General features: G+C 37.0%; 1 protein-coding gene and 1 non-coding gene across 8 annotated transcripts in view; both read left to right on the forward strand.

The window, feature by feature from the left end:
• Positions 1–27,999, forward strand: part of CNOT1 (CCR4-NOT transcription complex subunit 1) — a 102,526-nt gene that overhangs the window by 45,608 nt on the left and 28,919 nt on the right. For 3 of the 7 annotated variants that reach the window (XM_030299133.2, XM_030299136.1, XM_030299130.1), the window contains exons 4-22: positions 424–522; positions 901–969; positions 1,057–1,111; positions 1,828–2,031; positions 3,098–3,266; positions 6,197–6,323; positions 6,471–6,581; positions 9,505–9,675; positions 10,096–10,223; positions 12,627–12,867; positions 14,412–14,531; positions 15,288–15,410; positions 15,621–15,772; positions 21,830–21,980; positions 23,186–23,387; positions 24,374–24,520; positions 25,915–26,039; positions 26,464–26,750; positions 27,809–27,887. In XM_030299133.2, the coding sequence (XP_030154993.1) occupies positions 424–522; positions 901–969; positions 1,057–1,111; positions 1,828–2,031; positions 3,098–3,266; positions 6,197–6,323; positions 6,471–6,581; positions 9,505–9,675; positions 10,096–10,223; positions 12,627–12,867; positions 14,412–14,531; positions 15,288–15,410; positions 15,621–15,772; positions 21,830–21,980; positions 23,186–23,387; positions 24,374–24,520; positions 25,915–26,039; positions 26,464–26,750; positions 27,809–27,887 (2,760 nt within the window). The remainder of the gene's footprint in view (positions 1–423; positions 523–900; positions 970–1,056; positions 1,112–1,827; positions 2,032–3,097; positions 3,267–6,196; positions 6,324–6,470; positions 6,582–9,504; positions 9,676–10,095; positions 10,224–12,626; positions 12,868–14,411; positions 14,532–15,287; positions 15,411–15,620; positions 15,773–21,829; positions 21,981–23,185; positions 23,388–24,373; positions 24,521–25,914; positions 26,040–26,463; positions 26,751–27,808; positions 27,888–27,999) is intronic. The other 4 variants (XM_030299132.1, XM_030299135.1, XM_030299131.1 and 1 more) reach the window with 2 other exon arrangements.
• On the forward strand, positions 22,286–22,421 carry LOC115503582. The gene has a single exon (XR_003965421.1). It is a non-coding gene; the product is annotated as a small nucleolar RNA SNORA50 (small nucleolar RNA).

A 27,999-nucleotide genomic window follows, 5' to 3' on the forward strand; every position in this document is an offset into this window, starting at 1 on the left:
CACAATTAGAAGCAGGCTCCAGGCTCTGAACTGTTAGCATGGAGCTCAACTTGGCGCTCATGATCTGTGAGATCACATCCTGAGCTGAAGTTGGACAATTAACCGACTGAGCCACCCAGGTGCCCCAGGACTGTCTTTTTCTAGATCGAGTTTCTTTGGCTTGATTTTCAATCTGGTAGTAGTCTGTCGTGATGTTATTCCTTATAGATACCTTGTCGTTGGACTCTATTTTGTAGAAATGTTGGTTTAACACTTGCTGCTAATAGACTTTGCGAGTTTAAATGTGATTTTAAAGAGCTGATTTGATAATGTAGAAACAATATCCAATATTGGATTACACTTCACTGTTCTGAGCATCTCTGCATCTGTTTGTGAGGAAGATGAATGTTAATGCTAATGAAAATTCACTTTTTATTTTTAAAGACTCAGTTTCTGATTCAGGAGTGTGCGTCGCTGATTACAAAGCCAAATTTTATCTCGACGCTGTCCTATGCCATTGATAATCCATTGCACTATCAGAAGGTTGGTATTGCTTTTATCTTTAGTAGTCCTAAGGATGTGACTTTCTGAAAAGACCTTAAATCTTGATATCATAATGACATGTTGTAATTTAAAAATCTCAGTAGTTACTTTAGGGTTTTTTAGTTTTCTAACAAAATCAAGATGGTTCATTTGATCATAAATAGAACCTTAACTAAAACCAGATCATGCAAAGGCTTGTTTGTCAGTCCATAGTTCTAGGACTTGGTGTATTCTTTCTAGCAACACTACAGAATTATGTCACTCCTGTGTAGCACCATATTTGGGTGAATAGATGCTTTTATAAACTTACTGAAAATCCTAAGTTTGTCTTGTTTTTTAAGTTCTTTTTGTTTTGAAATAAAGTTTGGTTTGTTTCAGAGTTTAAAGCCTGCACCCCACTTATTTGCCCAGCTGAGTAAAGTTCTCAAGTTAAGCAAAGTACAAGAGGTATGTGATTTAAAAAGAGATACATGCAAAATTGGAATTAAAAACAGCCAGTCGACTCTTTGATCAATCTAACCCTTCTTGTTTCAGGTAATTTTTGGCCTTGCCCTCTTGAATTCTTCCAGTTCAGATCTTAGAGGTTTTGGTAAGTTCTTTTTTCTTAGAGATCCTGTAGTGAAGTTATTTCTTTAAAATCCATGAGTTTTTGAATCTTGAGGCACCATAGTTTAGATTTAGAGAGTAAGATAATCTAAGATTATTTTCTTTTGGCCCCTCTTATGAATGTGTGTATGCATAGTAAAACCTAATATAATATAAAACTTACCTTCATAAACATTTAAAATTTTTTTTAAATTTATTTAAATTAAAAAAATGTTTATTTTGAGAGAGAATATGAGTGGGGGAGAGGGTGGAGACAGTGAATCCCAAGCAGTCTCCATGCTGTCAGTGCAGAGGCCGACGTGGGGCTCCCATCTCAGGACTGCAAGATCACAACCTGGGCTGATATGAAGAGTTGGGTGCTTAACTGACTGAGCTACCCAGGCACCCCCTTCTTCATAACCATTTTTAAATGTATAGTTCAGTAATACTTATATTCACATTGTTGTGTAATAGATGTCTGGAATTCTTTGTTTTGCAAAACTGATACACTATACCCACCGAACAGCTCTCCATTTCCCCCTCCTACCACCCCCCAGCAGTTGGTCTCTTATTTTATACTTGCCACCTAGAACTGTGAAAATATTAGAGGGTGAAGGGTGAGTTGGTGAATAAGAATGATGGTCATCTGTGTTCTGATGTGGCTCTTTACCCATTGTGGTGTTAAAGTAACTTGTGATTTTTGGTTTACCTGACTTTTAGCTGCCCAGTTTATCAAACAGAAGCTTCCTGATCTTCTGCGTTCTTACATTGACGCAGACGTCAGTGGAAATCAAGAAGGTGGCTTCCAAGATATAGCAATAGAGGTCCTACATCTCCTCCTCTCCCATCTCCTCTTTGGGCAGAAGGGAGCCTTTGGAGTTGGACAGGAACAAATAGACGCTTTTCTTAAGACGCTGCGCAGAGGTAAAGGAGTGTCTGTTGCCTACAAAAGATGATTTCATGACGAGGATTTTAGAATATAAGTGAAGACCATGATTTATCTATAAGTCGGTAATTTTTTAAGGAAGTAATTTGTAATTTTAAATATGAAAGTTAAAGCCTCATAGGAAAGGTATAAAATGAACATAACTGTAGTAATATTGTTATGTAGATACAGTCTCGGTTAAGACTTGGTATATTTCCATGTAGTCTTTTTTCTCCCTTAGGGTGATGGAGACTACACTGTGGTGACATGTTCTTTTTACTTAAGAAAATTGGTCATTATTGATATACCCACTTTGCCTATCTGGCTATTTGAAATGCTATGCTAAGAGAACTCTTGGCTTCTGTTGTTGCCATTCTTCTTTTCTCCCATCTTTCTTTTAGAGATATAAGTAGTCTTTTTGAAACAAATCTTTTTTTTTTAATATTTTTTTAAAACTTGATTTATTTATTTTTGAGAGAAGGGGTGGCAGAGAGAATCCCAAGCAGGCTCAACGCTATCAACATGAAGCCTGATGTGGGGCTCAAATTCTGTGAGATCACCACTTTTAACTGACTGAGCCACCCAGGTCCCTAAAACAAGTCTTGATGATAAACTAACCACTGTCCGTTTCCACTGTTACTTTGCTTTCTGATGTTTAAATACCTGAATTTTAAACTGCATTAACTTTCTCAGTGATAAATTTTCTTATCAATGAAGCAAATAGACAATGATATTTCGGTGGTCTCTGATGCTTTCTTTGTATGAGAACTGATAGTTAATCTTGTGAAATTTTAAAGTAATATTTAGGATGTGAATTGGCCACCAGATATTGGGATCCTAGCATAAAAACTTAACAAATATACTTGAGCAATTTTTGTGATGAGCAAATATTCAAATTTTGGAGTCGGTGTTAAAGTTGTAACTTGGGCTAGCTGGATTGAAAAAAACTGAATAACCTTTGAACATGAACTTGTGGAAGATTCAGATTTGGGGGCTTTTAAAGACAGTAAATGAGAATGGTTTGTTTTTCATCAGTTTAGCAATTACAATCTTTTCCTCCTTCAGATTTTCCTCAGGAACGCTGTCCCGTGGTGCTTGCACCACTTTTATACCCTGAAAAACGGGACATTCTAATGGACAGGATCCTGCCTGATTCCGGAGGGGTAGCTAAAACCATGATGGAGAGTTCCTTGGCTGATTTCATGCAGGAAGTAGGCTATGGCTTTTGTGCAAGGTTGGTAGTAAGATACACTAAACTTCTGTTTACTCCTGTGCCAAATATGATGTAATTCTTTAAGGCAAGTTGCTAACATTACTTAATGTGCTATTATCTTTGCCTCTTAAGAATTTTACTTCGAATTTAATCTTCCACATATAGGCATACCTCGTTTTGCTGTGCTTCACTTTGTTGTGCTTTGCAGATACTGCACTTTTTACAAATTGAAGGTTTGTGGCAACCCTGTGTTGAGGAAGTCTGTTGGCACTGTTTTTCCAATAACGTGCTTACTTTGTGTTTCTGTCACATTTTGATAATTTCTCACAGTATTTCAAAGTGTTTCATACTGTATTTGTTATGGTTATCTATAACTCAACCAAAAGCTCAGGTGATGGTTAGCAATTTTCAGCAAAAAGTATTTTTTTAATTAAGGTATGTACATTTTGTTTAGACCTAATGCTGTTGCACACTTGATAGACTACAGTATAGTGTAAACATAGCTTACATGCTGGGAAATCAAAAAATTCATTTGGCTTTATTGCAGTGGTCTGGAACTGAATCTACAAAATCTCCGAGATACGCCTCTACTAGTTTTGGTGACAGCTGTAAATATCATGGTGGCTAAATTTCTATCTCTTTATCTCTAGTTTCCCAAATTTAGAAATCATAGGTTCCTAGCCTAGTTGCTAGGATAGACATTTTTAGCTTTTGGGGGACAGAGAGCATTGAGGCAAGTGTTTATGGAAATTGTATCATTTCCTACCTCATGAGTTTAACTTTCTCTTCCCTCCCTGAGCCTTCAAATCCCCAATGTACCTTCCTTTTCTACAACCTTCCTTTTCTTCCTGTTTTATAGCCTCCTCTTGAATGTTTTTCTGACTTGTGAAGGGCCCCCAAGGAGATAGTTTCACCCTTTTGGTAGCACTCAGGACTTGATAAAGTGGATTGTCATTATTTTCCTGAGAGGAATTAAGGATATTAATGTGCTTTGCTTTTACTTTAAATGTAGCTTTTAATGTTTGTTGTTTTTTTTTTTAATGTTTGTTTATTTTTGAGAGTGAGAGAGTATGAACAGGGGTGGGGCATAGACAGCAGGGGAGGGACAGAGGATCTGAAGCAGGCTCTGTGCTAATAGCAGTGAGCCTTGTGCAGGGTTTGAACTCATGAACCGTGAGATCATGCCCTGAAACCAAAGTTGGACGCTCAACTGACTGAGCCACCCTTGTGCCCCAGCTTTTAATGTTTTAAAAACTCTTCATACAAACCAAATCTACATTTATTTTTGAAAATGTGTTTGTGGGTATGTGTATGTGCCTGGCATAAAACTTGTTTAGTTAAACTTCAAGGTGTAAAGTAGCAAAGTTAGGGTACATTTTCAAGGCTATGTTCATACCAGAATAATCAAACTCACCTTGAGTATCAGTATTTTATTTTATTTTAAAACTTTATTTAAGTAATCTCTACACCTAATGTGGGGCTCAAACTCATGACCCTGAGATTAATAAGAATCCTGTGCTTTCCTGAATGAGCCAGCTAGGTCCCCTGTGTGTTAGTATTTTATATTTATGTATGTATGTATTTCTAGAAGTTTGTTTATTTTGGGAGAGACAGTACAAGTTGGGGAGGGAGAAAGAGAATCCAGGCAGGCTCTGCACCGTCAGCACAGAGCCTGATGTGTGGGACTCGAACCCACGAACCATGAGGTCATGATCTAAGCCGAAACCAAGAGTTGGGCACTTAACCAACTGAGCCACCCAGGCGGCCCCTCCCCCACACTGAGTATCAGCATTTTAAAAAAATTTTTAACGTTTATTTATTTTTTGAGAGACAGAGAGCATTAGCAGGGGAGGGGTAGAGAGAGAGGGAGTCGCAGATTCCAAAGCGGGCTCCAGGCTCCGTGCTGTCAGCACAGAGTCCGACGTGGGGCTCGAACCCACGAACTGCGAGACCATGACCTGAGCCGATGTTGGATGCTTAACCCACTGAGCCCACCGAGCCCACCCAGGCACCCCTCGAGTATCAGTATTTTATTTATTTTTTTATTAAAAAAAATTTTTTTTTAACGTTTATTTATTTTTGAGACAGAGCATGAATGGGGGGAGGGTCAGAGAGAGAGGGAGACACAGAATCCAAAGCAGGCTCCAGGCTCCGAGCTGCCAGCACAGAGCCTGACGCGGGGCTCGAACTCATGGACCGCGAGATCACGACCTGAGCCGAAGTTGGCCGCCCAACCGACTGAGCCACCCAGGGGCCCCTCGAGTATCAGTATTTTAAAGAGTAACTTGATTCATGTTGAAGATGGAAGAAGTTAATTTTATTTGTCTTTGTGAAAAATAATCATTACTCTTGGCTCATACTTTATTCCACTGATTTTTTTTTTATGTTTATTTTGAGAGAGAGCTTGCGAGCAGGGATGTGGCAGAGAGAAAGAGGGAGAGAGAATCTCAAGCAGGCTCCACATTGTCAGTGCACAGTTGGACATGCGGCTCCATCTCATGAATGTGAGATCATGACCTGAGCCAAAATCACAAGTCAGACGCTTAAATGACTGAGCCACCCAGGCGCCCCTCTTCCACTGATCTTTTAAACTTCTGCCATTTTCCTTTTTCTCTCTAGTTTTACTGAGGAATAGTTGATATCCATCACTGTACGAGTTTAAGCATATAGCCTGATGGTTTTGATTTACATACGTTACGAAATGGTTGCCATGATAGATTCAGCTCATATCTACCTTGTAATATAAATACAGCAAAAAAGGAAAGAAAGCTTTCCCATTTTCTTAGTTACGTAGGTGGTTTTTATATTCCTAGCTATATGAAAGTAACATGGAACGAAGTTGGTATTAGTAAAAGTCTAAGGATTTCACTTAAGGATTATTTTATATTAGCATTTCTTATCTTTGGTATGAAGGGTGGAAACATTTTTCTGAAGTTTATTTTCTTTTTCAGTATTGAAGAATGTCGCAATATAATCATGCAGTTTGGTGTCCGGGAGGTTACAGCTGCCCAGGTTGCCAGGGTTTTGGGAATGATGGCTCGAACTCATTCAGGATTGACAGATGGAATTCCATTACAGGTAAGTGTAGAAGTCAACTATTATACAATTTGAATTAATGTCCTGCCCTCTTTATTTATTAAATTACAGTATGATTGATTGTTCTACCAACCAGAGCTGAACACATTAAGTAGTTGGTTTTGTTTAATTCAAATTTTACTTGTACAGAGTATCTCTGCTCCTGGCAGTGGGATCTGGAGTGATGGAAAAGATAAAAGTGACGGAGCACAGGCACACACGTGGAATGTAGAAGTCTTGATTGATGTTCTCAAAGAATTGGTGAGTACATGTGATCATGATTTTATATTCATTATGTTAATATGATGTAGCCCAAAGAAAGCAAACTGTAACAAATAAAATTCTGCTGAATAAGCTGTAGTGTTTTGGTGTTCCTGATGTCATTGGCTCCAAAGTAATGAAGTGTCCAAGATGATTATGTACTGGAGATAGTTTATAATCAAATACCAGTTTTGTTCATTAGGAGTTGTTGCTGCGCAGTTCTCAGTGATATTACTGAGGTGATTTGGTGGAGTCCTGGTGTGGATAGTTTGGAGGGACAGCTTTATTTCATAGTAATAATTGTATAAAGAATTACCAAGAAAGGAGGCCTTCTGAAAATTTTCTGGGAAGTGCAACAGAAATCTTGCTGTCTTTTTTTATGGTGGGTAAGGATAATAAAAATCCATACTTCTCTTAATGACTTTCACTTCTAGAATATCCACAAACTAAATAATTGGCCCCCAGATAAAGTACTTCTCCTAAAATATTAAAATGCTTAAATAAAATAATGTAGGAATGAAACTTGGAAATTTTGAAAGGGAGTGATGAAATTTAGTCATTGGGAGAATAGTGCAGTCAAGGTGTAATATCTTTAGTTTCATTCATAAAATGTCAAGGAACAAAATATAACATTAAAGACTACATATACATATTTATAACATTCTTTGTGTCAGGTCATTTAGCTATCCTAAGCCTCCGTTTTAATTTTCCATGTTTGTAACTTATAGATAGAGTTGGGTTACGGTTGTCTGTATTTACCTTACTATTAACATTATGGATCTTTAAATTTTTCTTAGTAGTAGGTGGAGTCACAGTGTTCAGACCTATTTTCCTTTAGTAATAGGATAAAATAATACTTGATCATGGCAGAAAATTTGGAAAATGAAAAGCAAAATACAGCCATAGTTTCATGTACAGATACACTAGTTACTGTTGTTTTTATTCTGTGGTTGTTATGCAAAAGTGAAGAACATGCCCTTTTCACTCAGTAGTTTCATTATTGTACTTTATTGCCCTATTGAAAATATATTGCCCTACTGAAAATAATTTCTCTTTAAAAATTGCAGACAAGGACAGTATTTTCATGTTATCTGAACCTATTTTCTGTTTTCAGAGATTATAAAAGGCTATAAAATGGAGTGCCTACACTGTGGGTTTGAACACTTGAGTTAGTAACCTGTTTTCTTCCTTCTTCTTTTTTCTTCTCATATATTAGGGTTTTTTATACTTAAAAAAATGTACATTAAAATTTTTTTTTTAATTTAACATTTTTTTTTGAGAGAGCGAGCATGAGTAGGGCGGGGGGGGGGTGGGAGAAACAGGCCCCGTGCTTTTAGCGTAAACCCGATGTGGGGCTTGACCTCAAAAACTATGAGATCATGACCTGAGTCGAAGTTGGATGCTTAACCAACTGAACCACCCAGGTGCCCATTCTGTACATTTTTTGTAGACAGGAGCAGGAAACCATTTCAGATACATTTTGGGTCAATGATTTTTTTTCTCCATTGCTCACCAACGAGTGGAAGAAACCACAGGGGATTCTTACAGTTTTACCAGACTAGCCTGTGGATTTACCAAATTCGTCTCTATGATAAGGCTATTTAATAGTACATTAATGGTTCTGTTCTGTCACAGTCATTGAAGCAAATTTTAGAAAGAAAAACAATCTTATTTTCTCAGTGCTCTTGTTGGCTTGGAGTGAGTACTTAATTTGAAGTTTGTGTTTGTACCGTTGCTTTTTTCTTAAGTGTATTTATTTAGAGAGAATAAGTTAGTTGGGAGAGAGGCAGAGAGAGAGGAGAGAGACAATCCCAAGTAGTTTCTGTGCTGTTGGTGCAGAGCCCCACGCAAGGCTTGATAACCACGAACCTTGAGATCATGACCTGAGCTGAAGTCAAGATTCGGACCCTCAAATGATTGAGCCCCCCAGGCGTCCCTGTACTGTTACTTTTATGAAAAGCAAGCATTAATGTCTTCATGACTTGAAAGGGGTCACCTTGGAGCAAAACTAAACTGACCATGATGCTTTGAAGAGTTTTAAATACAAAGTGTGGACAGCCTCTTTCTTCTTAAGCATAAAATAAACTTAGTACTTTGTGCAGAGTGGTAAATTATCTTCTATAAACTAGTTAACTTTGCTTTGTGTTTTCTTAAGGAGTTTCATACTGATTTTCGTTGAGTACCTTTTCATAGAACGTTTTTTCAATGGAATTTTCAATCATTTTGACAAAGAATTTAAACCACTTTTCCTGATACAATTGGTATACTTTCTGGGGAGATCATTAGTTAATTAAGAATGGTATTTGGGGAGGGGCACCTGGGTAGCTCAGTTGGGTAAGCATCCAACTCTTCATCTTGGCTCATGTCATGATCTCATAGTTTGTGAGCTTGAGTCACATGGGCTCTGTGTGGATGGCATGGAGCCTTGCTTGGGTTTCTCTCCCTCACTCTCTGCCCTTCCCAAGCTGGCCCTGTCTCTCTCTGTCTCTCAAAAGATAAACTTAAAAATCCCTTTTTTAAAATAATGGTATTTGGGATAATTGATTTATCTTTGCTACTTTGTTCCAAGTTAGTAGAATCTTGGCTTAAAACCGAGTCATTGATTTAAGAGTTTTGCCAGACTGGGATGGGAGTGTTAGTTGAACTAAGTATGGGAAGAGAGAGTTCCCTTTTACATACTCCCATAGTCAGAAATATGTCATGAACTGAAAGGTTGGAGTGCCTCGCTAGAAGAGCTGGTTTATTTTGAATATGAAGTATTTACTTTTCTAAGTCTCTAGAAATGCCAGATAATGATTATTTTGAGTTTATAATTAGAACATTTTAATTTAATTTCAGATTTAATTTGGCTCTTTGGATAAAGCATAAAAATGTTTACAGTTTTTGTCCATTCATTCGATTTTGAAATATTTTTCTGTTTTAGAACCCGAGTTTGAATTTCAAGGAAGTAACTTATGAACTGGACCATCCTGGATTTCAAATTCGTGATAGTAAAGGACTTCATAATGTGGTTTATGGCATTCAGAGGGGTCTAGGAATGGAAGTGTTCCCAGTCGACCTCATATATAGACCTTGGAAACATGCAGAAGGCCAGGTGAGCTGATGGTGTTTAGCTTTGGAAGAGGAAGCACATAATGACTTATTCCTTATGTAGTGCCATCTGTCCATTGATTAAAACATTCTTTTAAAATAGAATTTGTTTTGTGTAGTTCAGAATAGCAGAGACTGTCAGTTTTGAAAAGATTATTATCTTGGTTTATCGTAGTTTAGTACTAATCAAACTCTAAGTGAAGCAAACCGTTTCCCCAACTATTTGTCTCCAACACCATTTTATCTCATACCTTTCATCTGTTTGAATTGTCTGTGGCTTCAAAAGAGCAGAAAGTTAATGTTTTAAAGGGAAATTGTCATTCTAGTAACCTTAAGATTGAGATTAGCTGAATGAAAATGTTTCAGATTTTCATAGCATTTGCAGTCATTTATGGTGGTAAGGACTTTTTTCCTCTTGTTCCAGCTCTCTTTTATTCAGCATTCCCTTATAAATCCAGAGATCTTCTGTTTTGCTGACTATCCCTGTCATACGGTTGCCACTGATATTCTGAAAGCACCACCAGAGGATGACAATCGAGAAATTGCCACATGGTAAACACTCTCCTCTAGCGTTTCTTGAAAGGATAACTTGTGCTTTTTTGCAGTAGAAAATTAATAGGGAGCAACTACATAGTTAAAAGGTTTTACTGAAACAGTATTCTTAGTGAGCCGACTTTAAATTTTTAGATGGGTGTTAATGGATAAAAATCTAATTTTAGTCCCATTGGCACTAGATAGTTACATTTTTTCCTCTCTAAGGTCTGCCACTGGGTATTCTCTGAAACTGTCAAATGTTGGAAAAGAGGTTTGTACTTCTCCTTTAGATTAGATCCTTTTCTTCTGCCTACAGATTTACTTGCTTTCTTTCCTTTGTAAGTAGCTCAAGATGGCCAAACCATCCATTCTAATCCTTTCAGCTAAATTACCTAGTTTATTTGAGTTCCAATTCCTAATTTCTGAGGGAGAATCAGACTTTGGCCCAGTACATTTCTCCTGGAACTCAAGTCACTCCTCTCTAGGAATATGAGGTAAGGATGGTGAAAGTACTTCCATTACTGTTGAAATACACACACACACACACACACACACACACACACACACACACACACACTCTCTCTCTCTCTCCCTCCCCCCCCCCTCCCTCCCTCCCTCCCTCCCTCCCTCCCTCCCTCCCTCTCCCCCTCCCTCCCTCCCTGCCCCCCCCCCCTTCTCTCAAACACTCTTAACACACTCTCACACACTCACTCAACAGAGGGGACATGGGCTTGATTGCTCCCCAAAGGTAACTACTTTATATTTCTTATCTCTTCTTCCTAACTGTAGTTTTCTGAGATCCTTTTCTGACACGGAACAGATGATCCTCTGCATTTTGGGTGCTATGGGTGGGTTTTTTAGGGCAGTTTAAAGCCCTTTTGATATTTCCAGTTCTTCTAAAGTCAAGAAGAGATGGTAAGCTTTTCCTGTGAAGGTTTAGTTAACATCTGGGTTTTCTGACCATATAGTCTCCTGTAGCAAGTACTTAAGCTCTTTATTGTAGCACAGTATAAATACAGATGTAGCTCTCTCAGAAAACATTTAGTGAAATAGGCAGTGGGTGAGGTTGGTCTGTGGGTGCAGTTTGCTGATCCCTGTTCTGAAAGATTGACCCCAAGCAGTAGTTTGTTCTAAAATGTGTCCTTGGGGCGCCTGGATGGCTCAGTTGGTTGAGCATACAACCTTGATTTTGGCTTGGATCATGATCTCATGGTTTGTGAGTTTGAGCCCTGTATCGGGCTCTGTGCTGAATGCACGGAGCCTGGTTGGGATTCTCTTTCTCTCAAAAATAATGAATCTTAAAAAAAAGGAAAGTGTATCCTTTTCCCAGGTGCTAGCAAAATTGTATCTGTAGGCTTGATTGATTTTTTTTTTTCTGTTAAGTCTAATGTATATAGCAGTATTTATTTTGTGAAACTAAAATGTCATATTAAATTTAACAGTTCCTTAACATAGCTGTACATTCAAGTCTGTGTCAAAATTGTCTTTTAACAGTTTGTAAGAGTAAGAGTCCAGACAGGGTTCATAGTTTATTCTGTAAGTCTTCCTTTTCTCACTCTTTTTTAAAATAATAACTTTTAGGGGTGACTGGGATGCTTAGTTGAGTGTCTGACTTTGGCTCAGGACATGATCTCATGGTTTGTGAGTTCGAGCCCTGCTTTGGGCTTGCTGGTGTCAGTGCTGAGGCTGTGTTTAGATCCTCTGCCTCCCCGTACTCTCTCTCAGAAATAAACTTTAGAAATAAATATAACTTTTGCCATTGATTTGATGAAGTAATCGGATCATTTCTCCTTTAGAATACCCCATAGTATGGGGTATATGTTTCCTGATGGCATTTAGTTTGATCTCTGTCTCCATAGTTTTCATGCACTATGGGTAGAGTAAAATTTTGATGTTTGATTAAAGTCAACCACTTTCAGCTTCTTGGGGCAAGAATAATGCATATGGGATGTGTGGACCTCTGAACTTGGGTGATATCAGGGGGCACTAAAGTTATACCTTTTCATTATCAAAGTAAGTGTCCAGCCTGTATTTTTGTGTAAAATTTTTCAGTGTATAAATTAGGTCAATGTTTGTATTTTCCATTTTCGAGCATTTCTAAACTCTGTGATGTTGTTTGCTTCTATTTTACACGCTAGTCACAAAAATCTTCAATGATACCTCCTTGATAAGAAGGATCCATGATTATGTCAGTGGTCTGTAGTGTTGCCTCTCCACTTACTGTCAACTTGGACTCCATCTCTGAAATTAGTGTGATATACTAGTATATAATTTTAATATGAACACTAGTTTAAATATTTTTCAAATATTAATAGATGACCCCTCAGTTTTGTCATGATAGTTGGTATGACTTATTTGGAAAATGGATTTTTGTATACTTATGTTTTCATTGACAGAGTATCTTACTTCCATTCTTGTTAGGAAGAGCTTGGATTTGATTGAATCTCTTCTGAGGCTTGCAGAGGTGGGGCAATATGAGCAAGTTAAACAGCTCTTCAGCTTCCCTATTAAACACTGTCCAGACATGCTGGTATTGGCCTTACTACAGATCAACACCTCTTGGCACACCTTGCGCCATGAGCTCATCTCCACTCTGATGCCAATTTTCCTCGGAAACCATCCTAACTCTGCTATTATTTTGCACTATGCGTGGCATGGGCAGGTAAGACATGAATATTTCTTTGTCTTAATATTTGACATTCTGTGGAAGATGTTCAAACTAAATTGTCAATCTTGAATATGACACTTTGGAAAAGTTGCACTTTCATGAAGCCTATTTTATCTTTTAGCATCATGTGGGTGTTAAAGTATAAAACTTTGAAGAATAAGAAGGCAGTTAAAAAGTCAATATCATGAAAGCTCCATACTACTAGGGCACCACTATGATTTGGTAACAGTAATGAGCTTAATTATTTATCATGGAAGCAGAAGGTACTCCTGTCACTTTTTAACTGTAAATGGGAGAAGATCACAGGTCAATTTGACATTTTCTATTTTATCTAAATTCAGCATCTAAATTTTTCTGCTGCAATGACGTTTAAGTCCTTTGCTGCTTTTCTTCCCTAATTTATAACAAGTAAATATTTTCTTGTCCATTGCACCTCCCCCCGCTCCCACTAGCCTGTATTTTTAATAATAACAAATGGAGAAGCTTAGGCGGGTAGAAAAGCAGTCATCAACTACTTTACATCAAGTTTCTTTTCTGGCTGGTTGGTTGTTTTTTTTTTTTTCCTTTCCTTTAACCATTTTCATTCTCAGTGTAGTTTACATTATATATAAGTGCTTTTAAAACATTAAACTCTTATTTATAAATGAAAAATGTTAGCTTTAGTTCCATGCTGTCAGTCAGCCCTCCATTTCTAGGGACTCAACTTACATGGTAAACTTACAGTTGACAGAATGTTTAGCAGCCATTTACAAGGTTTGCTGCCCAGACCTTTTTAGGTCTTTCTCACCACAGCTATAAGGTACAAAGGGCAGGTAGAAAGGAGCTGCGTCTCCTCACTTCTTGTTGAATACTTGTTTCACCTGAACCTGCTGTTGCCTCAAGACAGTTACTGGAAAGTGATTTAGATACAGTGCTAGCAATTGCCTTGCCATTGCTTCCATGAGAATTGATTGCTGAACTACGACTGTTGGTTTCATTCAGCTGCAAACTTTAGATCAGTTCTCAAAGCTAGGATGTTTTCTGGACAAAAAGGAAATTGAACAATCACCAAAAAAAAAAAAAAAAAAAAAAAAGGAACATTCTTATTTGTTAAAATAGGTAGATTTAGAATGTACAAGTACCATTCCCAGAAATACTGATTGAACACTACACTGCACTGCAGTGTGAGAAATGATTACCTTAAACTACTTTTTTAAATCTATAGACTAGTAATTTATAACTTAGTAAGGAATTAAACAAATTTCATGTGCCCTCATGTTCACACCATAATCTGTTTGAAAATGTGTTGGCCTATGTTTTATAGGAGAAGTACATTTATTGAATGACTATATGACCCAAGGTTTAGGAACAGGCTTTCATTTGGAAGATGTGGAAATAACTTGACTTTCCTATAAAGAATGTCACTGCAGTCACTGCTTGAGGCTTGAACTGATGCACCTCAATTTTTTGTAAATATAACAAGTAAAATTAGCTGGGCATTCATGGTAGTGCCTGTGAAAACGTTTAGCATTATTGATATGTAACCCCTGTTTTCTTAGGGACAGTCTCCCTCAATCCGCCAACTTATCATGCATGCAATGGCAGAATGGTACATGCGAGGGGAGCAGTATGACCAGGCCAAATTGTCTCGAATACTTGATGTGGCCCAGGACTTGAAGGTGAGCTCCGAGGGACAGGCTGATATTTTTATTAATGATAAAACAGACTTTTTATGTTATCTAGATACCTTAGGGATAATTCAAATATAACTAGCTCTTAGGTAGCTTATGTTGAGCTTTATAGTTTTGCATTGTAAGTAGACAGGGATTGAAACAGTGGTTTTGGAAACGTAAGAAATGTTTTCATTGTTTACATTTGACTGAATTTTGTTTGGTCTTCTATGGTAGTTGCAAGGCTATTTTAAAGCAAGTGATAACTGGCCTCAGATGTAGATCTGTGAGATATAATTTGTGGAGAAACTGGTTGGGTTTTACACCCTTTGCAGATTTCATTAACATTAATGGAATCTTTTCACAAATAGTCTCTGATTCTTGATGTTTTTGACCAGTAGGTGCATAGTACTGATATTGCAGTTGTGCTTAGGTTAGAATAAGCCTGACTTTAGATTTTTAAAAACGGAGTAAGGATACTTTTTCATGCATCATATGCTCTGATTTAGGTTTAGTTATTTTAAGAAACACAGGGTAAAGTTTATTTTGGAGGTCAAGTCATATGTCCACCTTTGAAATGTGATCTTATTTTAAGTAAGAACTAAATCAGCACTGAATTGTAGTAAGCTTTAAAATATGACCAAGAAAATATTAGCAATGTTTTATTTAGACTTGTTTGTGAAAATAAAAGCAGGAAACAAAATAGGACAGAGTGATAGATACCTAATTGCTTGACTTACAGTTTCTGATATTCTTTTGCTTTAGGCCTTGTCAATGCTGCTAAATGGTACTCCATTTGCCTTTGTTATTGACCTTGCTGCACTTGCTTCGCGTCGTGAATACCTCAAACTTGACAAGTGGCTCACAGATAAAATTCGAGAGCATGGAGTAAGCAGGATTTGTCCCATTTGTTACTTCTCTTAAATTTTGATGCCTAAAATAGCTAAATGAACAACCTTTTTAAATGGCAGTGGAATGTTATATTGTGGATTTTAGTCATACTGTCTTTAATAGTCTTTAATCTGAAAGCAGTTTATCTTAAATCTGAAAGCAATTAAGATCAATATCTGATACACCAAGAAACTTTATATTTTCCAGGAGCCTTTTATCCAGGCATGTATGACTTTTTTAAAGAGACGGTGCCCTTCTATTTTGGGTGGACTTGCCCCAGAGAAAGATCAGCCCAAAAGTGCTCAACTTCCTCCAGAAACTCTGGCAACAATGTTGGCCTGTTTACAAGCTTGTGCAGGGTAAGAAGAGCATGCTTAAATATGACTGTTTAGTACTGGAATTAGATTATGAATAACTTGTTTTGGAAAATAAGGGTTGAATGAGTGTATGTGACAGCAGTTTAGATAATCCAGTGGTTTTAAGTTTAGAGTACAATACTCAAAATACATATTCTTTCCATTTGAATGGATTTTGTGTGTGTGTGTGTGTGTGTGTGTGTGTGTGTGTGTGTGTGTGTGTGTATAATGTGAGGTGGGGTCCAGTTTCATTGTTTTGCGTAGAAGTTCAATCATTCCAACACCATTTGAAGAGACTGGTCTTTCTTTTAAATGGTCTTTTGGAAAATAAGTTGCCCATAATGTATGGGTTTTATTTCTGGATTCTTCGTTCTGTATATGTCTATCCTTATGCCAGTACCATAGGTTTTCAGTGAGATTTGAAATTGGGAAATACGAGTCCTCCAACTTTGTTCTTTTTTAGTATTGTTTTGGCTGTTCTGGGTCCCTTGCATTGCCATGTGAATTTTAGGATCAGCTTGTTGATTTTTGTGAAGTTATGAAGAAGCCCACTGGGATAATGTTGAATCTTTACATCATTTTGGGGGAATATTGCCATCTTAAAATACTAAGTATTTTGATTCATGAATCTGAGATGTTTTTAGGTCTTTAATTCCTTTCAGGAATGTTTTCATTTTCAGTGTTTAAGTCTTACACTTGTTTTATTGTATTTATTGTTAAATATTTTGTACAAGGCATGTCATATGCAAATAGAATTTTATTTCTTCCTTTCCCATCTTTTTATTTTCTCTAGTGTGAACCTCAGTCTAATGTTGAATAGAAATGGCAAGAGCAGACATTCTTGTCTTGTTCTTGAATTTATAAGGAAAGTATTCCTTATTCACCATCAAGTGTGATGTTAGCTGTGGGTTTCCGTAGATACCCTTCCAGTTGAGGTTTCCTCACCTTTAATTCTAGTTAGTTGCATGTTTTATCATTAAGGTGTTTTGTCAGATACTTTGGTCTACCTTTCTTGAGAAGATCTTGTTTTTGTTTTTTATTCTGTTGTAGTATGTTAATAGAAATTTGGATGTTAAAAAATACTGCATTCCTGGGATAAATTTCACTTCAGTCTTTGTGTATGTATACTTTTTATATGCTGCTGAATTCAATTTGCTAGTATTTGGTGAGCATTTTTATATCTATATTCCTAAGGGATATTGTTTTGTAGTTTTCTTGTGTTGTTTTTGTCTGGTTTTGATTATCAGGGTAATCTTGGATTCATACAATGAATTGGTAAAGTGTTCTTAACTCTTAATTTTTGTGAGAAAGATTTGTAACAGTTCTTTAGATGTTTCATAGGATTTAGCAGTGAATCCATCTGGTGTTAGGCTTTTTCTTGTGGTAGTTTTTAATTACTAATTCAATATCTTGTTATGTATCTATGCATATTTTCTTTTTTTCCCCCCTTGGATCAGTGTTAGCAGTTTGTCTATGAATTTGTCCATTTCACCTAGGTTATCTAACTTGTTGGCATACCGTTCTTACATACTATATCCTTATCATCTTCATTTCTCTAAGGTTGGTAGTAATAGTCCTGTCTTTCACTTCCTGGTTTTAGTATTTGAATCTCTTCTCCCTTTTCCCCCACCCATTTCTTGTCATTTTGGATAAACGTATGTCAAGTTTGTTGACCTTTTCAGAGAAGCAACTTTTTGTTTTGTTTTTCTCTTGTTTTTCTATTTTCCATTTCATTTATTCCAACTGTCAACTTTATTATTTTCCTTCCTTATTTTGAATTTGGTTTGAACATTTTAAACCTGATTAAGGTGGAAAGTTTGGTTTTTCACTTGAGATTGTTCCTGTTTAATTGGGGTGTTTATGGCTTTGAATTTCCACCTATGAAATGCTTTAAGTTTGGTATTGTGTTTTCATTTTCACCTGAAAGTATTTTGTAATTTCCTGCAACCCATAAGAATAGGTTGTTTAATTTTTACGTGTTTGGGAATTACCTGGCTTTATTTTGTTACTGATTTTTTTTTTTTTAAGTTATTTTGAGAGATAGAGAACAAGGGTGGGGAGGGGCAGAGAGAGAGATGGAGACACAGAATCTGAAGTAGGCTCCAGGCTCTGAGATGTCCACACAGAACTCTATGCGGGGCTTGAACTTGTGAACCGTGAGATCATGACCTGAGCCAAGTTGGACCCTTAGTGAGCCACCCAGACACCCCTCAGATTTTATTTTTAAGTAATCTCTTTACCCAATGTGGGGCTCTAACTCACAACCCTGAGATCAGGAGTCTCATGCTCTACCAACTGACCAGTGAGGTGCCCTTGTAGTAGTCTTTTTTTTTTTGTCATGTTTGGCCACTGAAGTCTCTGGGTAGCCTTGTGGTCAGCTAAGTCAATTACTTGACAACTTGTTAACCTTTATTTTCTTCTTAGAGCCTAAATGTCAACTTCAAGTGAGAGCTTGGTTCTTTTTAGGTCTTTCAGGGGAATATTACAGATTTAGGTATTGGCAGCACTCTACACATGTCTGAGGACTTCTTGGTTCCCTGGGAAAATGAGTGTTTTTCACAGTTCTATCCATGGGAATTTTATTCCCAAATTTTCCTTTTAAGCTTTTTGGGTAACCTATTGTTTGCTCAGACTGTTATCTTCTATCCCAGGAAGCCAGAAAATTAAAACAATTACCTTTAAATATTTCCTTCAGATACCTCAAGAGGAAAACGATATTTGCAGTTGGCCAGCTATTAAGTCAGATAAAGATAATCTTGCCATTGTGGTCTCACAGGGAATCCTCTGGTGCAATAATGGCAATTCTCTAAGAATGAGGCTTTGCAGATGCCTCAAGCCACTTCCGAGCCCTCTCCCATGGCTGTCAGGCTGCTGGTTTTCTCTGAGATTGTAAACTATTAGTTCTCAAGGCAGCTGTGCAGCTTGAGAGGGGGCTGGGAGTAAAGTAATTTAAGATTGCAGAAAGCTTTTATTACCAAGGTTTAGTTTTCTTTCTAGAGTAAAAATTCCTGCATTGTTGTAAGCCGTTAGTCTCCAGTGTTTTGATAAAGTTGATTGTGACAATTTTTGCCACTTTTTTAAGTTACTTTTATAGGGGAGAGAATATATGGAGGTCTTTACTACACCATTTTTGCTTATGTACTATGTATTTTTTTTGTTAAGCTCTGAAGTATAATAAACAGGTGTGAGTCTATTCTGCAGCTTCAACTGTAACATTTTTGAAGCTGTCTTTCTTTGTCTTCCTCTCCAGTCCTGTTTTCTTCCGTCTCCCACACAGATCTTGAATTTTATTTTGCCTTGCCTTATTTTTTAAAAATTTACACATGTATATCCCTAACTCAGTGTACTCAATCAAGGAATATTTTGCTTCCTTAGAGTCATAAGACAGTATTATTGATTGTTATAACCAGAGACAAGTGTGCTGTTGGCACCTCCTGGGTAAAGGCCAGGGATGCTGGTAAACATTTTTACAGTGCACGATAGAAACAACACAACAAAGTCCAAAGTGCTAATAGTACAACATTTGAGAAACCCTGCTAAGTTCTTAATGTTCTAAAATTTAAAGTCTAGAGTTTTGACTCTCACATTTATATATTTTAATCTACCTGGAATTAAATAATCATAAATTGAATACTGTAAATTTAAGGGCATATTGAAATTGGATAAAATGGTTTTTTGTGTGTGTGTGTAGGGAGGTAGTTTACCTGACTTGGATTTCAGTTTCTTTTTTTGATTAGAAGTACCTGTTTTCTTGAAGAATTTAATGAAATAATTCGGGTAAAGTTTTTAGAATCGATACTGATAAAAAATAAATGCCAAAGAAGGAAAGTTCTTCCAATTAATAAATAAGTAATTATGATGGAGGTACAAAATTTAGTGGATGCTAAAAGTAGTGAGTGAACGCTTCAGGAGCAGGACAGTCAGCTAGTTTTAGAGTGTCTCCCCACAAATTAACAAAGGGAAAAGTAGTAATGTTTTATTGAGAAAACTGGCAAATGCCACATTAATTCTTTGATCAAAGTGATCACCAGCTCTCTGTATAATATGCCTCATAATAAAACATGAAGGGCACCTGGCTAGCTCATTCATTAGAGCATGCGACTCTTGATTTCAAGTTTGTTAGTTTGAACCCCATGTTGGGCATAGAATTACTTGAAAAAATAATGCACTGAGAAGAATACGATGTAACTACTGTGGTAGTCCTGCCATAAATGTATCTAAAATATCAGACAAACTCAAAGTAAGGGACATTGTATAAAATACATATTTAAAAAAAAATCAACTTGAAGAAGGCAAATAACAGCTGATGAATTTTTTCCAGTTTAAAGAAATTAGGGTCGCCTGGGTGGCTCAGTCGGTTAAGTGTTCTACTTCGGCTCAGGTAATGATCTCACAGTTTGTGAGTTTGAGCCCTGCATTGGGGTTGCTGTTGTCAGCTCGGAGCCTGGAGTCTGCTTCAGATTCTGTGTTTCCCTCTCTCTCTGCCCCTCCCATGCATGCATGCATGCACGCTCGCTCATGCGCGTGCACGCTCTCTCGCGCTCTCTCTCTCTCTCTCTCTCTCTCTAACAAACATTAAAAAAATGAAAGAAACTAAAGAGGTGACAGCTCAGTGCAGTGTATTGGATCATGATCCAAGGGTAAAGTAGCAGTGAAGTACATAATTGGAACAATTCATATAATTTTTTTTACATTTTTTTAAAAAATCTTTACTTTTTCAGAGAGCGAGAGACAGAGTGTGAGTGGGGGAGGGGCACAGAGAGAGGGAGACACAGTATCCGAAGCAGGCTCCAGGCTCTGAGCTGTCAGCACAGAGCCGGACGTGGGGCTCGAACTCACGAACTGTGAGATCATGACCTGAGCTGAAGTTGGATGCCTAACCGACTATGCCACCCAGGCACCCCAACAATTGATATAATTTTAACATGGCCTGTTTGATTTTATCTGCGTTAAATTTTCTTATTTTTATTATTTTATATGGTTGTGTAAGAAAATGTCCTTGTTCTTAGGAAATACATAGTGAAGTATTTAGGAATAAAAGATATGTGATGTATCTAACCTTAAAAACTTCATGGAGGAGACAGTAGAAAGAATGGCTAAACAAATAGGGCAAAATGTAACTAACTGGTGGGTGAAGCATTTATGGGAGTTTCTTATAATATTAGTTAGCCTCTTCTAAGTTTGAAATTGTGTGAAATATAAGAAAGTTTTTCCAGAATTATATGGAATATTTTAATTAACCATATTTTATCAATCTAATATACCCAGCTTTTAATATTTTAAAATCTGAAAGGATTCATGTCTTTAGCTATCTCTGAATTTGAAATCTTAACTATTGGCATCAAGAAGTAAAAGTAGTCACATTTAGAAAAAGAAAACATAAAACTACATTAAATGGGGTGCCTGGGTTGACTCCATTGATTAAGTCTCTAACTCTTGGTTTTGGCTCAGGTTATGATCTCATGGTTTCTGAGTTGGAGCCTCTTTGTAGGGCCCCACCCCAGTGCAAGGGGCTTGATTAAGATTCTCTCCTCCTCTTTCTGCCCTTCCCATGCACACATGTATGCTTTCTCTCTCAAAAAATAAACTTAAAAAAAAAACATTTAAAAGTTATTAGTTGCACTGTACACAAGGTTTAGTTTCAGAGGTATATATTAGATATCTTTGGGGCACCTGGGTGGCTTAGTTGGTTAAGTGTCCAAATCTTGATTTGACCTCAGGTCATGATCCCAAGGTCATCAGATCAAGTCCCACATCAGGCTCCATGATGAGCATGGAGCCTGCTTAGGATTCTCTCTCCTCCTCCCCCTCCATCCCTCTTCCCCACTTGTGCATGTGCACTCTATCTCTAAAATAGAATAAAAAAAAAAAAAAGTAATTAAAGATCTCCAAGAGAGAGCCGTGCTCAGAAAATCCTAGTGATTAGTGATGGATACAAAGACGGGTATGGTGGAAGTGTAGCCATATGTTCTAGCAGGTTTTCTTTATTAGAAAATCAGGTTTGTTTATTTAGGTGTTCCAAGGAGTAGCAAGTGATATTTTTCACTCTTCTGTCTTTAGGAGTGTTTCTCAGGAGTTATCAGAAACCATCCTCACCATGGTAGCCAATTGCAGTAATGTTATGAATAAAGCCAGACAGCCACCACCTGGAGTTATGCCAAAAGGACGCCCTCCTAGTGCTAGCAGCTTAGATGCCATTTCTCCTGTTCAGGTAAGTGAATGCTACAACTGGTATGTCTGCATTTGTTCATAGACTTGGAATAGAATAAACTTCTACATCATAAGTAATCTACTCAAAGGAAAATTTGTCTGAGTTTATTTATTACCTTTTAGACACCTGCATGTCTAGCATCCACTATTACATTTTGAAGGAGATCTATAAATAGGCAACGTAGTTGAGGATAGACTTTAATCATTAAATAGAACCTGTCTCTGAGAGGAAAGAGACAAAACAGCTTCTTTAGGTAAATGGTAAGGGCTTCTTTTTAAAATAAGAATAACTTAGACTTGAGAAATAAGCACTGCCTTTGAACCTGATGTGTCTTGTTTGTAGCTTCACGGGCCAAGCAACAGTGCTAGAGCATAAGGACTTGTTATAACTGGGGCTCTTCAGCTCTCAACTGAACTGCTCTTTTAAAAACAAGGTACATTTAAGTTACTCCCTGACACCAACCACCCCCCTTCTCTCTGGGAGCAACATACTCCACTTCTGTTTTCATCTGCATTGATTGGCAGATTGGGGTTTAAGAAAAAAAGAATGTTTAGTAATTCTTCAATGGCCGCTTTATGAAAGGCATTTATGTACCATTTCTGTAGTCATAAAGGTCTGAAATAATGCCACGAACCAAGGAGCTCGGAAGTGCAGTTATTAGATATTTTAAAAGATGTTTTGGTGAATAGCATACCTTGTTTTTTGTTTGCTTTAAATTAGAGCTGATCTCCTCCAACCCTTAAGATCCTCAAATTTTGAGTAGATTTATTTGTTTTGACTGGAAGATTTATTTCTAATTGCTAAGCTTTTATTGTGTTGGAAGTTAAATAATGTAGTTCGAGAGATTGTTTCTGTTGTAAAGGGGCTTGTTGGAAATTTTAAAGACCTAATGTAACAGTTGTCCTGTGTGTTTAGTGCTATGGCTGCAGGGCAGTTCGTCTTAAACATTAACTCTTGAAGTTCCTTATCCCTCACATTATGGCTCTGGTACTTTGGCGGAGGCTAATAACTCTTTAAACCTTCTCTGTGATATAGTAAGAACAATGTCTGGCACACTTGACTTGATGTCGGGATTTAGTTATCATGATTGCTTGGGGTTTTGTAATTTATTAAGCATATGAAGAGCTAAAGATTTCTTTACTTGTGTCATAAATCTGCATGTGCTTGAAGTATGTTTAATACATTTTTATAATGTTTTTCTTTAGATTGACCCTCTTGGTGGAATGGCATCTCTTAGTATAGGTGGTTCAGCTGCCCCTCACACCCAGAGTATGCAGGGTTTTCCTCCAAATTTGGGTTCTGCATTCAGTACCCCTCAGTCACCAGCAAAAGCATTTCCACCCCTTTCAACCCCAAACCAGACAACTGCATTCAGTGGTATTGGAGGACTTTCATCACAGCTTCCAGGTAAGTGGGGTGGCGGATGGAAGTGCAGATCATTTGTAAGTTTCATTGTGCTTTAGTGTGTAGTAAGGTGTTTGGAGTCATTGTGATAAAATGAAAGCTGTTTAAATTGTGAAGGTTACTTCAACCTTCACAGCTGGGAAGAGAAAACTATACTATTACAATATTAATTCATTCACATTGTTAAGGATCCTGTATTACCAAATGATAGTATAAACAGTAACAAGTGTGCTAATCACATATTCTGCAAGCTTTATAAATTGCAGTTAGTATAATAAAAAGAAAATCTTTTATGTATGAGATTCAGGTATATGTTCTGCTTCATTCTACCTCACCTACCTTGACAATGATGGTAAATCCCTTTTCAGTTTTTTCCAGATTATTTTAGCTTTGAACTTTTCTATTGAAGTAACGGTCACATCCCACCCCCACCCCTCACCCCCACCTCTGTAATTTGTTTGTCTTAAGGTATCTGCATTTTGACTCTGTAACCTAATTAACACTGCTGTTATATGGTTCTAGCCCTGATTGTTGATTTAAGTCAGAGTTACTTCTTCGGTAAAGGCTTCTTAGCAAAGTCCTAACTTAAGTTCTGTTTGCTAGGGTTGAGGAATAGGGAAGGCCTCCTGGCTCATGTTAACTGGAATATAGTAGCAAGAAATTGATTTTCAGTCATCGGGAGAAGCAAGCCAGTTCCCCTTTACTTTTACTACCTTATGTATCATACCACATATGAGAATGTACAGTTAAGGATTTGTGTATTAATATCTTATTAAGAATATAAATACATGAATAATTCTAAAAGCTGAAGAAATTCTGGCATTGTCCATTTTCATCTCTTTATTCGTTTAGTTTCTCTATAAAATTAAATAGACATTGTGAGGGAATTAAAGAAAGACCCGGACTTTTAAAATAAGAACCTGTATCTCTGATGTAAATTCAAGAATATGAATAATGATAAGACTTCTGGCTGCCTTCCTTCTTTCTAGTAGGTGGTCTTGGCACAGGCAGCCTGACTGGTATAGGAACTGGGGCTCTTGGACTCCCTGCAGTGAATAACGACCCTTTTGTACAGAGGAAACTGGGCACCTCTGGACTGAACCAGCCTACATTCCAGCAGAGTAAGATGAAACCTTGTAAGTGGTAGTGTTGTCTGTGATTGTGAAGTATGACTGATGCACATAAAGCTTTTTAGATTTCCAATTTGTTCTTCCTAGCTTTATGGATGGCCCAGAGTTATGTGGACAAAAACGTTGACTTCTTTTAATATATTGTTAGTAGGGCCATATGTTGATGTGCCTTCTAGATCAGTGGGAATTAATTTATGAACTTGATTTATTAAAATAAGAAACAGGTATCACTCCACCTTTGATCGGATTGCTAGAACAGTATGATGGTTAATAAGAAGTAGCATCCTTTAGGATCATTAGTCTACAAGTAAGAAATACAGTAAAAAGAAGACTTAGCAGTTTAAATATATGTATATAAATATTATGTCTATTATAAATATGTGTTGGTGGTGTGGTGGTCTTCGTTTTTGGTTTTGTTTTTTTAAACAAATCAGGAGCAGCCATGAGAATTTCAGATTCTTCTTTCAGCTTGGTAGTTTATAAAGCAGTTTATTTTAAGATTAAAGCTTTATGATCTATATAGCATTATATATAATAAATATCACCATATATATGATGTAACTTAGAAAACAGCTTTTAAAGTTTTACCTCCTTAGTAAGGTAATTTTCAAAGTCAGAAGTCTTCTTTGTAAATACATAAGTATCATTTACTTATAAATACCCGTCTTGTTGGGACTAAATAGTCATTGTACAGGATTTGAAATTACACCAGTTGACTTGAAAATGTTAGTGTGAAAGGCTTGTCTGAATGTTAATGTTTTGTAGCATGCTTTGTGTTTATATCAGTGTGTTATGCACATGCATTGATAATTCCTAGATGTCATTTTTTTAAAAATAAAACATTTTAAAAATGTTTATTTTTTTTTGAGAGAGTTGGGAGAGAGCGAATGCAAATGGGGGAGGGGGAGAGAGAGAGAGAGGGAGAGAAAGAATCCCGAGGAGGCTTTGTGTTGTAAGCGCACAGCCCCACACCGGGCTCGATCACATGAACTTGTGATATAGTGACCTGAGCTAAAACCAAGAAGTCGAATGCTTAACCAATTGAGCCACCTAGGTGCCCCAGATGTCACTTTTATTAAAAAGTAGTAAAAGACTTGTTAATGTCAAGTGAGGTGGTACTAAGGGTAAGTGCATTGTGAATTTGAATGTAGTGGACTTTCACAGGTTGATAAAGCCTGATGAAGAAAATACTAAGGTAGAACTATAGTTGTAAGGCAATTTTGTTAAAATCTTTTGTATGTAGTTAAAATACTTGAATACTGAACCTTGGCCACTTAGTAATTTCTTCATTTTCTCCCTTAAAATGAAAACTATATATTCTCTTTGGCTTTCTGTGTGTCTCATGGGGAAGTGTGGAAAGAGCTTAAATGCCCAGTGGGTTGCCTTTCTGTTTCTTACAGCGGACTTGTCTCAGGTGTGGCCAGAGGCAAATCAGCACTTTAGTAAAGAGATAGATGATGAAGCAAACAGCTATTTTCAGAGAATATATAATCATCCACCACATCCAACTATGTCTGTTGATGAGGTGAGTGTCTAGGATGTTCCTATACGTTATGGTTTATGTAAATCTTAAATAAATGCCCTTTTCAAAGAGTTTGGAAATTCAGCTGATAGTGTTATGATATGTCTGTGTACCATTTCAGATCTTAACATTCATCTCAAGCTCAAGTGTTTTGTTAAATGCTTTGCCTAACAGTTCTTTTTGAAAATATTTTACTTTAAGTATATTTATTTTTTCTACACCTGACACAGGGCTATAAGTCATGACCCCCAAATCAAGAGTCGCATGTTCTTCCAACTGAGGCAGACAGGCACCCTCCTCCCCTGCTTTAAAAAAAAGATTTTATTTTTAAATTATATTATTCTTTTTAACAATTCTTTGAGAACTCTTTGAAGAATGCTTTTCATAATAGTTTCCTTTATGAATGTTTTTGTCTTGTTTTTCCTAGGTATTAGAAATGTTACAGAGGTTTAAAGACTCTACCATAAAGAGGGAACGAGAAGTATTTAACTGTATGTTGAGGAACTTATTTGAAGAATATCGGTTTTTCCCCCAATACCCTGATAAAGAGTTACATATAACTGCCTGCTTGTTTGGTGGGATAATTGAAAAAGGACTGGTCACTTACATGGCACTAGGTCTGGCCCTGCGATATGTTCTTGAAGCCTTACGCAAGCCTTTTGGATCCAAAATGTATTATTTTGGGATTGCTGCACTAGATAGATTTAAAAATAGGTGAGTGAATAGGTTTCCTATGAAGCATCTCTTTTTTAGTGTAAGAAATAATAACTATCATTTACAACCTGGTTCTTGCCATGCCCCATCATTATATATATCTTAACAGTATAAAGTTGAAGAGGAAGAAGTGAAGACAATTCATGAAATAAGTAGTAGGAAAAGTATAAACTGAAATAGTTTTTTGTTGATTATTGAGGGCTAAGTCATTGTTTTATATTACAGTTCTTTGAATTTGACAAAATTTATACAGTTGTATAACTACTACTATCACAATCAAGATACTGAATATTTGTATCACTCCCAAGCAGTTCTCTTGTTTTGCCTTTGTACAAGTTCACCTTCCCCCATCTTTGACCCCTGGCAGTCACTAATCTGCTTTCTCTGTAGTTTTTCCGGTACACGGTGTGTGTGAGTCTAACTTGTTACAATTATCACCCATCTTTTGAAATTAATCTGTATTACTGCATGTTTCAGTACTTGTTCCTTGTCATAGCTGGATACTATTCCATTGTATGGATTAACTCTGAATTGTTTCTCCATTTTTTGATGAACATTTGGAGTTGTTCTGGGTAGCAGTTTTAGTGGCTCATTGTAATTGTAACTGAAAATAGGACCTTTAAAAAAAAGATACTGTTTCCTTTTTTTTTAAGTTTATTTATTTATTTTGAGAGAGAGAGAGAGAGAGAGAGAGAGAGAGAGAGAGAGAGAGAGGATCTGAAGTGGGCTCTGCACTGACCACAGTGAATCCAAAGGGGGTTTTGAACTCACGAACCCTGAGATCATGACCTGAACCAAAGTCAGATGCTTAACTGACTGAGCCACACAGGTGCCCCATAGATACTGTTTTCTGATGTAAAAAGAGTGAAGTTCATCAATATTTCTCTCTACTTCTGTGTTCTTATCTTTGGCATTCTCTTCAAATAAGGTGTTATCAAGGTAGAATGAGGACAGTGGCTTAGACTAGCATTTGGAAAAAAATTTGTTAATTGTGCTGCTTCTGTTCTTACATGAAAAGAATGAATGAATGAATGAATGAATGAATATTTTATTGGCAGATTGAAGGACTATCCCCAGTATTGTCAGCACTTGGCTTCTATCAGTCACTTTATGCAATTTCCACATCATTTACAGGAGGTAAGTGTGTCTGATACCTCAAATCTGTCTAATAGTTGGAGAGTTTATTTTAATTTGATTTTGGATTTGCTGGGACTGGCATTAAGACTTCTTAATGGTTGGCTTGTTATAA

This window comes from Lynx canadensis, chromosome E2 (genome assembly GCF_007474595.2).
Source record: "Lynx canadensis isolate LIC74 chromosome E2, mLynCan4.pri.v2, whole genome shotgun sequence".
NCBI lineage: Eukaryota > Metazoa > Chordata > Mammalia > Carnivora > Felidae > Lynx > Lynx canadensis.